Source organism: Aptenodytes forsteri, unplaced genomic scaffold, assembly GCF_000699145.1.
Source record: "Aptenodytes forsteri isolate BGI_AS27 unplaced genomic scaffold, ASM69914v1 Scaffold96, whole genome shotgun sequence".
Classification (NCBI taxonomy): domain Eukaryota; kingdom Metazoa; phylum Chordata; class Aves; order Sphenisciformes; family Spheniscidae; genus Aptenodytes; species Aptenodytes forsteri.
Genome location: NW_008795029.1, coordinates 1,279,261 through 1,291,276, shown reverse-complemented (window position 1 = coordinate 1,291,276; position 12,016 = coordinate 1,279,261). Strand labels below are relative to the sequence as shown.

Genomic DNA, 12,016 nt, shown 5'->3' with positions numbered 1-12,016 from the left:
CTTTAAAAAAAAAAAAAAAAAAAAAAAAAATTGTGCCCTTTAAGTGATACAACTTAGAGGATCACCGGAATTTAAGATCGAAATAAAAAGACTTTCTAATTTAAATCAGTGTTTGCTTTCAGCAGTATGATTGCAAATCTTTGAGGGCAGTTTTCTTGAAGAGTTTGTTAGGCCATACGGGATGGTTTAGTTTCATCCTAAACTGAGTTCATCCTAGTTTTCTATGAATCTTCTACAAAAAAACTTCGTAACAAGTCAGTTGTAATGGTATGGATGGACTAATACCTCTGGTTAGGTGGAACTCCCTTGTTTAATTTCATTGGTTCCTGTACTTAATACATCTTTACATTCACAGGAGCAAAGGGCGAAGCAGGACGAACTGTACCACTCCCTGGACCTCCTGGGGCGGATGGCCTTCCTGGGCCACCTGGTTTCCCTGGACCCCAAGGTACAGTAGCCTGTTAATCTTTGTCTGATGATCATAATGGCTCTGTTCCCCAGAAGCTAGCCTTTGTACTAACATTTGTCTTACTTTCACTTGCAAAGGTGACAAAGGGAATCCTGGGCTTCCAGGTAGACCCGGCCTGCCAGGAGAAAAAGGTGCTGTTGGGCAGCCAGGTATAGGGTTCCCTGGACCTCCAGGACCCAAAGGTAAGATAAAATTAACCATCTAACAGAGCTGGTGTAACCGGAGTGTGGATGGAGGCCTGCACTATCATCCAGCCATGGCTGCATGAGATTTGGGAGGTGCAGCTGAAGAACCTCCCTTGCGAAAATCCACAAGCACCACAATAAGCATACTTTCAATGCACACTTGCTTTGTGCAGTGATATGGTGCAGATATAGACAGTGTCAAAGCTACTGCCAGAATAGAAAGTGATATAGTACAACATCTTACATTGCAGCAACTGAGGTTGCTGAGAGATGAGATGGCCTTTCTGAGATGAAGCACCGTGTGTCGCTGGTCCAAAAAGCATGCTGACATAACTATAACATTTTTGGGCCAGAGCTAGCAGCTTTGCTGTGTCCCAGGCGGCTGAGAGTGGTTTGGTTAGAATACCAGCTTGCTCAGCGTGTTTAGTCTTCCCTGCATGGCCATTGTCAGGGTATACACATAGCTTAGAGGGAGTCTAAATGTTCATATTCTAGTTTTGGATTTTTGGGAGATGTATTTCATAGTGCTGCTACTCATTTAGAACTAGATGACTGAGCTTTCAGCAGCCACCTCAATCCCCAAAATTCTTGTGTGTCTTCATTATTATTTCATTTATTATGATTCCACACACCAATGAACTGGGAGGGTCAGAAAGACTTAATTAGGAGAAAGGGCAAATCTTTACCTGTGAACCTGTGAACCTCTAGTAGAAAGACTTAATTAGGAGAAAGGGCAAATCTTTACCTGTGACCACCTCTAGTTCCTTTGAGACTGGCGTGAGATGAACCTGAACAGAAGAGGCCTGTTGCATCTGGAAAAGGGTTGCTGTATGCTCTTTGATGCCAGCAAGAAAGGAATGACACATCAAATACATTTCTTTCAAGGACCCTTCCTTGAATTCAGCTCTGCCCAATTACTTTCCTGGGGCTTAGCCTAAAAGCTGTATTTCCCGCTCCCTGAGACCTTTGCCTGGGAGAGGAGCTTCATCTCAATTTATTGAGCGTGTGCTGGTGTTGAGTGAGTGCTATCTTTAAGTGATTTGCAGAATGTTGTATGTATTCCTTCCTGCACTCCCAAGGCGCAGTGCATGGGCCAGCTGTGGCATAGAAACCTTCTGTGTGCAACCCACAGCGGGACATGTAGGACATGTCACATGACATATACTGAACAAAAGGTGTTGATTCACAGATGGATTTTGTTGTGCGTCCCTCAGTCTGATGCCCCATACATTGTTGCCTTTTCTGAAGAAGGCTTTGGGAACCCAGTTCTGCAGACAGGATGTTTCTCAATGACATGAACCCACAAGGCCATTAATTTAAGAGAAGACACTCAGCATTTATTTTTTCTGGGTGGTTGTTTATCATCAGAAGCCAAAAGCTGCATGAGGCTCAGCATTTGAATCCCTGTTGAGACATTTGGGTGCTGGCATCCCTAGCAGTTTGATATAAGACTATACAGACCTTTTTTAACACATCCCTGTGAGAATATGAATAGTTCAGTTAGAGGCTTGAAGAAACAGCAGAGGACACTTACAGGCAGAGACAGCAATTATGAGAGTTTTGTTTTGTTTTATAGGTTTCCAAGGTCAGCCTGGCTCGCCTGGTCTGCCGGGGACTCCGGGAACCCCTGGCCTGGATGGTTTGCCAGGTGTACCAGGCTTACAAGGTCAAAAAGTAGGTGTCAGCTGCTGATACTGTTATCTGTGACTGCCCACGTTAACAGGAATGTGTGCAAAGATCCTGCTCTTTAAAAAAAAAAAAGTTGGCCAAACTGTCCTTCATTTCCCACTATGCACACAAGGAACAGAGTAGATGGATGAATGCTTGACATTAACACTAAAGGGCTTACAGCTCTCCCCTGAAGTCATGTATAGCGCTCTGCCTCTGATTTAAATACAGTCAGTGAATGAATTACTGGTTTTGATGTGTTGATTCCCAATCTATTGTGTTTCTTTGGCTAGGGTGAACCTGGTGTAGGTCTGCCTGGCCCTAAGGGATTGCCGGGCCCCCCAGGCCCATCTGGCATCCCTGGAGAAAAGGGAAATTCAGGACTGCCTGGCTTACGTGGCGAGCAAGGGTTTCCGGGCATACCTGGACAGCAAGGATTCAGAGGTAACATCACTGGAAAAATACAGCTCTATATTCCTATTTCTTTTTTAAATTCACTCTCCTGTAAATGCAGCAAAAAGTCTATTCACCATTGAGATATCCTCCTGATATCTCAGGGTATTGCCCTTTTTCCTTTACCTCATTTTCTCCTACCAACCACCGATAGCAAATGCTAGCAGCAAAGAGCAGCCCTTCCTCCGAGCCCAGACAGGAGGTATTAGAGGCTGAAATGAGGTCTTGTTGGCCAAGTGCTTCCAAAGCACCTTGTCTAGCATCTTCAGCAAACAAGATTTCAAATAACATCGGAGGACGCTCAGTCTATGTCTCTGTCTCCCCGCAGGCGACCCCGGCCTCCCAGGACTGCAAGGCTTGCAGGGCCCTCCAGGTGCACCAGGGCTGGGCCCACAGGGATCACCGGGACCCGCCGGGCAGCCGGGACCCCAGGGACCACCAGGTGAGAGGAAAATACTCCCATGACGGTGCTTAGGAGAGGACTTTTGGCATAAATGGGTATTGGCGTTGGTAAAAGCATTGCTTGTGAACTGTTTTGTGGTGTGAGGTTGGTAGGGGTGCATGGGGGGGCATGTCAGCGGGCCTCCTCCATGTGGTCCAAATCACAGGGCTAGGCCTCCTGAGAAAACGCCTGCCATTTTGTTCGGTCTCCTCGGGTCACTGGTGAGTAATATATACAGGATCAAAGCCTCACTTAGAAAACGAGGACTACTTCTGCTGTCTGGCTTTGAACCTTCATTCTTCATGCCATGTAATTTCTGAACCAGGTGGACATTATCAGATATTCTTGTTAACAGTGTTCCCAGTGCCCCATTAAGGACTAATCCTGTTACCTTCTGTTTTTCCTAGGATTTCCTGGAATAAAAGGAGAAAGGGGCTTCCCTGGTATCCCAGGTCTAGATATGCCAGGACCAAAAGGGGATAAAGGTAGCCAGGGCCAGCCCGGAGTACCAGGGTCTGTGGGGTTACCCGGCCTGCCAGGTCCGCAGGGGGCCGTTGGACTGAAAGGATCGGCAGGTAAATATCTTTTCCCTTGGAAACCAGCATCTTTGACAACTGTTTTAATAAGTTGTGGTAGCAAGCCCTTTCACTTGGTTAGGAATTGATCCATCAAAGAGCCCAAGCTTGGGAAAACACACGGGCTGACATCAGTAAAGCAGCTCTGTGCACGTGTAACTGAACTGCTACTCAAGTCCTTTGGTGGATCAAATCCAAGAACTTGCAGTAACTAGCCTTTAGCCTGTAATAATGAAAGGGGATTATTCTGCACAGTTTCAGTGGCAGAATGTGGTTTTAATAATGCCTTTGTTAATGACAGCATTGTTTACTGTAATAGGAAGTTTTAAGGATCTGTCAAAAACCCATTACAAACTGTGTTTTATTGTGGTTTTCATAACACTGTTTTTATTGTTGTTTTCTCTATCAGGCTATTTTTGATTAACCATCTTCTTTGTCCCATTTTTCCTTAAGTAATGCAATTCCTAATATGATAGGGAGTAAATAATTCCATTTCTTGTACTTCTTTACACTGCTTGCTTTATTTCTGTTATTTACTCTTTCACTTTGGTTTCAGGAACCAAAGGGGAAATGGGAGTTATGGGAACTCCTGGTTTGCCAGGAACTCCTGGACCAATTGGAGATCGAGGGTTGCCTGGTGAAAAAGGTAAGAAAGAGAGAGATTTTCTCAAAATCAAAATTGTAAAATCCACCTTTTCCCCGGCAGCAAAGTCTGGAAATAACCAAATATAAGGAGTATGCTTGGCCTAAGGAATGTTTTATGCCAAGTAACTTCCCTGTGAGTTAGAAATGGTGTAATTTAGAAAGCCATATCCTAGCAGCAGTCATGTATTTGGGCACCAAGCCAGGATTTTTGATCCGTTCTTCAGTAACGTAAGGGTTTGCTAGGTGCGAGGATGCTATAGATACTACTCCAAGAAAAATACTGTGTTTGAAATTATAAAAAGCCAGCAGGAAGGTCTTAATTAAATCCTTCAAATAATGCCCTGTATTACTGCCAAACTCCTATCCCTATTGTTTTGAGAGTCTAAAATCAATGGCTGTGAAGCGGGAAAAATATGTCAACTTTTTTTGACAGAGCTATTGTGAAGTCCTGGTATAAAAAAACTTCATATGAGATAAATGAGATGTTCCAGAGCATGGTATTGGGTGGTCAAAATTTGAATAAATAGCTAATTTCATTTGTTTTTGTCTACTAAATATTTCTGCAAAGTTTTATATGCCACTATAATATTCTGTGCTATCCCTTTATAGGTAGCCAAGGTTTCAAAGGTGTAATTGGACCACAGGGTGATCCTGGTGTCAAAGGAGATAAAGGTGAAGCCGGTCTCCCAGGAAAACCTGGAACGATGGACAATATGGACATGGTTAGTCTTAAAGGCCAAAAGGGAGATCAAGGAGAAAAAGGTAACTTTAGTCTCTAACTGTGGATAAGTGTAATTAACACTCATATACTGTTAAGCAGCAATGCTTTGAGTTCAGTTGTACCTTAGTTTTAGACAACAGTTTTCAAAATAAGATTAAAGAATTTCACACAACAAATGCAGATATTTTTTCTGTATCTTTCAACTCCATAGAAACAAAGATTAATCACATACAGAAAGGGTTTTGGTTGGATGGAAGAGGTTCAGTTTGCCCTTATAAAATCCATTTTACCTCTTTTAGCAGAAGACTCTCTCAAAAGAAAAGAAATTTTTAAAGTAGAAACTAGAGCTTGCCAGAAGAGAAAAGCTGTCTTTCATGTAAAACATATAGTGGAAACACTGTTGTGGCCATGAAGACCAACTGATACTGTAAGAAAAAGTGGGCAGCCTTTTCTGGCACACGTTTCTTTGTGACCTGAAGAAATTTCAGGAAAGACACACATGTATGCCGCTAATACCAAAAGATCAACTTATGTCAGTTTAGAAACATCCGGAAATATGCAGGAGAAAGGCAATCAGCTTTCTACTTAGAAACTTAATGGTGGTAGAGATATTAGTTTTTTTAGAAAATGCATTCTTCTTAGATTTTTATTTTTACTGCTACATGAAAATTTAGTTGTTTAAGATCATTCTCCTGTTTTTCTTTTCAAAGAAAAAATAGTGTGTATTTTATATATTTTTATTATTTGTTCTTTTTTTACTATGATTTACTTTTTATTAAAAAATCCCATAAGAGTTTTTAAATGAATGATAGCTGTTTTAGTTAAAATAGAAGTGTAGGGCTCAGAAGGGAGCTACTGAGATCATGTACTCTTCCATTTCCCTAAACCAAATCCTTCAGCCTTTCATTGTATATCATGTTTTCTGAAATAATTATCATTCTTGTTACCCTTTCTGACTTCTCCCCAATTTGGCTGCATCCTTGTGAGAGTGCATTTTGCTGAAACAAGTGAAGTACTTCAACTCAGGCCCTGCTAGAATGAAATTTCCCTTTCTTGAAACAACAGCTGACTCAGTTTGTGATTAGCTATAATCCTTGCTCCTTTACTTCTGGACTGCTCCCTGTGCAATCATTTTTCATTTTGGATGCATGCTTTTGACTTCTCCTTACCACATATGTGGTGTATTATACTTTTTGAATTTCCTGATGTTGATTTTCAACCTTTACTCCAACTCTTCAAAATCCTTCTGCAGTCTAATCCTGTCCTCTTTTCAAGCCTTTCCAGTTTAGTGTCATCTATACATTTCATCAATGTATTCTCTGCTGGGCCCAGGACAGAGCACTTGAGACTCCTTTCCAGTTTGGCAGTGAATCACCAGTAACTATACTACGTTATATTTGAACTGTGGGAACAGGAGAGTTTCCCAGTCTAGGTACCTCTTATCTCCATGTCCTGACTACTTGTCAGGATGAGACCTGGGCTCGTGTGTCCCGGTTGGGTCTCAGAGAAACCTGGGCATGTGGATAGGCAGTGCCTCCCAGCGTGGATAGCCAGGGACTGCAAGGCAGGGCAGCAGCAAGTGTGGAATGCATGGACCTTAAAGCTGGAGAAGAGGCACACCATAGAATAAGAGGTGGAGCCTTCTGGAATGATGAAGATGCTTTAACATTAGATAGAACTGAGGAAACAGCAAATTTCTGGCTGTGAACAATCAGTTCACAGGTACCTTTTTAGACAGCAGAACAGTCAAATCAATCATTTTTGTTAACACCTGATATTGTCTGGCACTTCTGAAGTAACTCATTAATCTAACTCAAACATGTTTGTTTGCAATTTCTTCTGAAGATATAACTTGCCTTGTAGTTTGCACAGACACCTGTAAAATTGTAATAGTTTGCAGCCTTTCATCAGCATTGGTTTAGTGACTGGAGAGTTGTGTTTTACTCAGGTGTGACTCTACCGTACAGTGTATGAAGCTTGCATTCAGCCATTTCCTTGTTCAGCAGGGAGAAGCAACAGTGATCAAAAATTAACTAGAAGCATTATTATATGGCATTACAATAAATTTTGATAAAACTCATCTCACTGTGTTTGTTTTCTTGGTGTCCAGGGGACCATGGAGCAACAGGAGAAAAAGGGTTACGTGGGGAATATGGAGAACCAGGAATTCCAGGGAGGGATGGTGACCCTGGTACTCCAGGACATCCAGGTATGCCTGAAGCTAGCAACAGAGAGACTGTTCATCAGGTATTTTAAAACACATTAGCTAATGGGACTCTTAATTTCTCTGCTGTCTGTAGGACCAAAAGGTGATCAGGGCCCCCCAGGGTACCCAGGAGATCCAGGAATTCCAGGACAAAAAGGATCGGTTGGTGAAATGGGTTTGCCAGGTACTGATTGCTAGGAATTTCTTACTATTGTTTTCCTCAAGTTAGCATAGAACATTAGGAGAGACCTGTATGGAATATTTGTTGGTGTAGATCTGCTAAACGGTTGCACTGCTTGCAATGTCTGAACTTTAGGCTTTTGGGACATTGCTTTCTCAATCCTATTGTGACATACAAATAATAGGATGGTTTCCTAAGTTTCGACATGCGAATCCTTTAGCTGGATATGTAGGATTTGTGTATTTGTTGCAGGCAGGCAGTTTTTCAAGTGATACCTGTTTGTCTGTCTGTCTCTGTCTCTGCTAGTGTGTGAACTGCATTAAGCTTCTTGTGTATTTTCCCCCTTCTAAAAAGTTTGGTGAGTTGCTGTGTACTGCATGTTAATTACAAACTATACTACGTTATATTTTTAAAGTGGGGGAAGGAGAGTTTCCCAGTCTAGGTACCTCTTATCTCCATGTCCTGACTACTTGTCAGGATGAGACCTGGGCTCGTGTGTCCCGGTTGGGTCTCAGAGAAACCTGGGCATGTGGATAGGCAGTGCCTCCCAGCGTGGATAGCCAGGGACTGCAAGGCAAACTGTAGTGGTCTGGGAAAAGTGTTGTGGTGGAGGGGATTGGTAAAGAATAGAATGGAGAAGAACCTATACCTCAACACGGAAACTTTGTCTCCATTCAGATGGCCTTGTGCCTAGCCTATTTAGGAAATCAAAGGTGAAAGACTGAAATGGTAAAGGGGGACAGAAAAATTTGCTACAGCAGAGTCCCTTTGTCACTGTGGTCCTGTTAGAAATTATTCAAAGCAACATAAACTTTTATTCAAATCATATTTTTAGCAAGAGCTCTGTTTACTCTGAATCCAAGATTATGACCTTCTCTTGTGAGGAGAGCTTATCTTCCCATAAAAAGTCCCATTTAGAGAGTGAATCTCAAAAGTTAATTTACTAGCTATTTTAGTGAGTTACATTGCTTTTCTAGCTCTGAATAGCTAAGACAACACTGAAAAATCATTGTCAACACTGCTAGGGTACCACTAGTTCTGATACACTCATTTTTCCTTTTCTCTTACTAGGAACACCTGGAGAAAAGGGTCTGCCGGGAGTACCAGGTTCACCAGGCACACCAGGGTTCCCTGGGCAAAAAGGTGAAAAAGGAGACAAAGGAGCACCAGGTTTTCCTGGAATTGGCTTTCCAGGGTCTCCTGGTGAGAAGGTATTTACACCCCTAAGGATTTAATTGTCTGTCTCTACCAAGTACTTCATTTGAAAAGATGCCTTTGGCCTTTAAGCTATTTTATTATATTTTCTATTATGGTCATTTAAATACCTGATGAGAAACTTGAAAGGTGTGCATATGCACAGGTTTAGATGCATTCTGTTTGATGGGACCAATATCTCCAGGGTTCTTATTTATTCTGTCTCTTCAGAATGGCTAATTTACAGTGCTAGAAATGTGGGGGAGGGGAATAACTTCTAAAAATACTAAGTAAATAAAACGAAAAGGGCTTCTTACAAACAGAAAAATAATCACACTGAAATAGTGTTTCCGTACTTTTACAGAGATACTGGGAAGCTGAAAAAACCTATAAAATGCTCAGATATTACTGAAAAGAGAACTGTATTAACACTGTCTGTAAAGTTAATTTAATTTCTAATAGTATTCTAATAGGATTCTCATTTGTTTCACATTCCTTTTCTTAGCTATACAATGACAGTAATCATGAATTTATAAGTAAAAATTGTAAAAATAAAACTTACTAATCTGGTAGCAAATTTGCTGAAGACTTAAAAAAAGATTTTTTTGAAGATGATTAAGTGTAATAAGTAAGTTAAGAGGCTAATTTGGAAAAGACTCTGTAAAAACCATCATAAAAATGCATAGAAACCCATTCATTTTCATATGCAGGTATTAAGCAATTGCTAGAAAAGTCAATAATTCTGATAGTGGAATTTAATGTCAAATTTAATCCTAAATTACTTTGTTTCTAAATGGAAAAAGAATGACATTCTTTATAAGTCTGATGGATAAGAGGGGTGACATCTACCATTGCAAACAGAAAAAGCTCTTTCAGAATTAACGTGTGGATTTTATAATGTGTGCTGCTTCTTCTAGGGAGAACCAGGAAGAACGGGTAGTCCAGGTTTATCTGGAGATAAGGGTGAAAAGGGTAGTGCAGGAATTCCTGGAATGCCGGGTGCCCCAGGTCCCAAAGGATCCGCTGGCATGGCAGGATTTCCAGGCAAGTGTTTATGCTTTAATAAAACAGAAATTGCAGTGAAAAATTAATGTGAAACTTATACCAAATATCCCACATGTAAACCCATGTCTTCCTCCTTTCTTTAGGGAGCCCCGGCCGCCATGGAGAAAAGGGTGAAAAAGGACTTCCTGGCTTAAGTGGCATTCCAGGTTTAAAAGGAGAACCAGGTAGAAAAGAAATATAAACCACCAAATGCTACTTCAAGTATTGTTCAGCTCCAGGCAGTGGCTAAAACAAATACTGTGGCATTCTACATTTGTTTTGGCTCAGATATTTCCTGGTACATTTGTTCATTTCATAAGCAAAAAAAGACAGTGCTGTTTCCCAGGTAAATCTGAGTCAGTGTAGTGTGGGGCTAATACTTCTTTTGCACTGTTTGTGGAAGAGATTTTACCACCTTCCACAAGACTGGTCGTTGCTATAGCCATTAGTTCTGTTGTTTCTGAGTTCATTTAAAAACAATAAAGTTGATCCATGGGCCCAAACCTGAATCACTACATTAGCATCATTACACAGATCTTAAAGAGGAAATAGAGTAGGGAGTAGAGTAAGTCCATTGCTGTTATAACAACATTTTTGAACTTGGAGCCTTGTGTTCTTAGTTCACTGGCTGCAGGACACATCATCTCATTGGACAATGGGCTGTGCTATTCACAAGTCTTTGCTGGAGTTCCTGCACTCTAAACTCACTGAGATGCATGATAATTAGCTATGTCAAAATCTGTAATACTTGGGCCCTGTCTCACACTGGTTTAACTCAGAAGTAACCTCAGAGAAAAGTCACACTGAAGTCATCATGCAGTATCTGCTTGGTCTCTGTGGGAGCAAAAGAATAAGTTAAGCTTTTCTTTAGAGGAAAAAAAATGTGTAAAAAAAAGTCTGATGATTCATAGGTGAAATAAAAATGGCAATGATTTTTCAGGTGAACCTGGCGTTCCGGGTCCTGCTGGTTCCATTGGACAGAAAGGTGAACCAGGTTATGATGGGATTCCAGGTGCAGCTGGTGCAAAGGGTGAACAAGGTACTGTGACTGTCATGTTAAGTTTATGGGGTACGAAAATGCACAGAGACACGCTACACAAGAGGAGCTGGTAGAGGGGTGTGCTGGGTTTGAGGTACTTTGGATGGAACCTTAGAAAATAAAGTTAGTATGGTGTCTTGCAAACTACTATCATCCATCATTGTAAAGCTAATCATTTAGATGAGCAACTGTGTTTCATCCATGTAATCTTGAAAGAATTTAGTTCACAAAAGCTGGCAATACTTGAAAGAATTGGTGTGTTTTGAATTAATTTCAGTCTGCAACTTAGCTGTGAAATAATGGAGCAGGCTTGCCTTTTCTTAGGGTAGGGTTTTCAGTCGTACAGGACCCATTGTGCTAGGTACAATACTAATACATAACAAAGACAGTCTCTGCCCTGAAGAACTTTTGCATAAACCATTTATTTAGATTTTATATTTGCTTAATAGAGTTTTATTCATTACAGGTTAAATTTAAGTACTGTCCCATCTTCTAATTTTTTGCTGCCTCTATATTACAGGTATTCCAGGTAGAGGACTTCCAGGATTTCCCGGTGCAAAGGGAGATAAAGGTAAAACACTTCTTTAAACAAGCAGCAAACCTCCCTCCCAACATACTATAAACATAATTCTGTAATTCAGACATACTTTTTACTTCATTCTTTTACATGCTATACCTTTTCAGAGCAGGCAGAAACTCTGAGAGGCTCAAATACTAATTTCTGTTACAGTGGCAGCATCTTGGACATGAGTTAGATATGCCCTAAAATAGGTAATTATTCATAGTGTGGAATTTACTGCAAGCTGTGCTGTGATGAGGTAATATAAATAACTCCTGTATTTGTGTGCTGTGCTTTGACTCCAGGTATTTCTGTTTTCCTACTAATTTTGCAAGAATCAAAGTCTAGTGAGGCTCTGTGCACCAGACAGCTAAAGATAATAGTTTCGTGGCCAAGATACCGCAGTAATTTTTTCACCTGAGTCTGTTGTGCAGCCCAGATGCAATTTTATTCATTGCTAAAATAGTTATTCTCTATAGCTCAGTAGAGCATGTCTAAGCTATGTGCAGGAGCATGGTGCAGAGATGTAAAAGATAGCCGAGACCTGAGGAGATCTTACTGAAAATTGTTATTACCTGGACTCAGGACTTATTAGCTTGGGTACAGGCACATAGCTATCGCAATTTCAAGACCAT

At 41.0% G+C, this 12,016-nt stretch overlaps 1 protein-coding gene across 1 annotated transcript in view; it reads left to right on the top strand.

Annotated features, from left to right (window-relative positions):
* Positions 1-12,016, top strand: part of COL4A1 (collagen type IV alpha 1 chain) — a 75,007-nt gene that overhangs the window by 43,519 nt on the left and 19,472 nt on the right. The window contains exons 26-40 of the mRNA XM_019471226.1: positions 356-448; positions 547-651; positions 2,231-2,328; positions 2,616-2,766; positions 3,104-3,217; positions 3,625-3,792; positions 4,349-4,438; positions 5,047-5,199; positions 7,269-7,367; positions 7,459-7,548; positions 8,617-8,756; positions 9,657-9,783; positions 9,888-9,968; positions 10,724-10,822; positions 11,343-11,393. Of these exons, the coding sequence (XP_019326771.1) occupies positions 356-448; positions 547-651; positions 2,231-2,328; positions 2,616-2,766; positions 3,104-3,217; positions 3,625-3,792; positions 4,349-4,438; positions 5,047-5,199; positions 7,269-7,367; positions 7,459-7,548; positions 8,617-8,756; positions 9,657-9,783; positions 9,888-9,968; positions 10,724-10,822; positions 11,343-11,393 (1,659 nt within the window). The remainder of the gene's footprint in view (positions 1-355; positions 449-546; positions 652-2,230; positions 2,329-2,615; positions 2,767-3,103; positions 3,218-3,624; positions 3,793-4,348; positions 4,439-5,046; positions 5,200-7,268; positions 7,368-7,458; positions 7,549-8,616; positions 8,757-9,656; positions 9,784-9,887; positions 9,969-10,723; positions 10,823-11,342; positions 11,394-12,016) is intronic.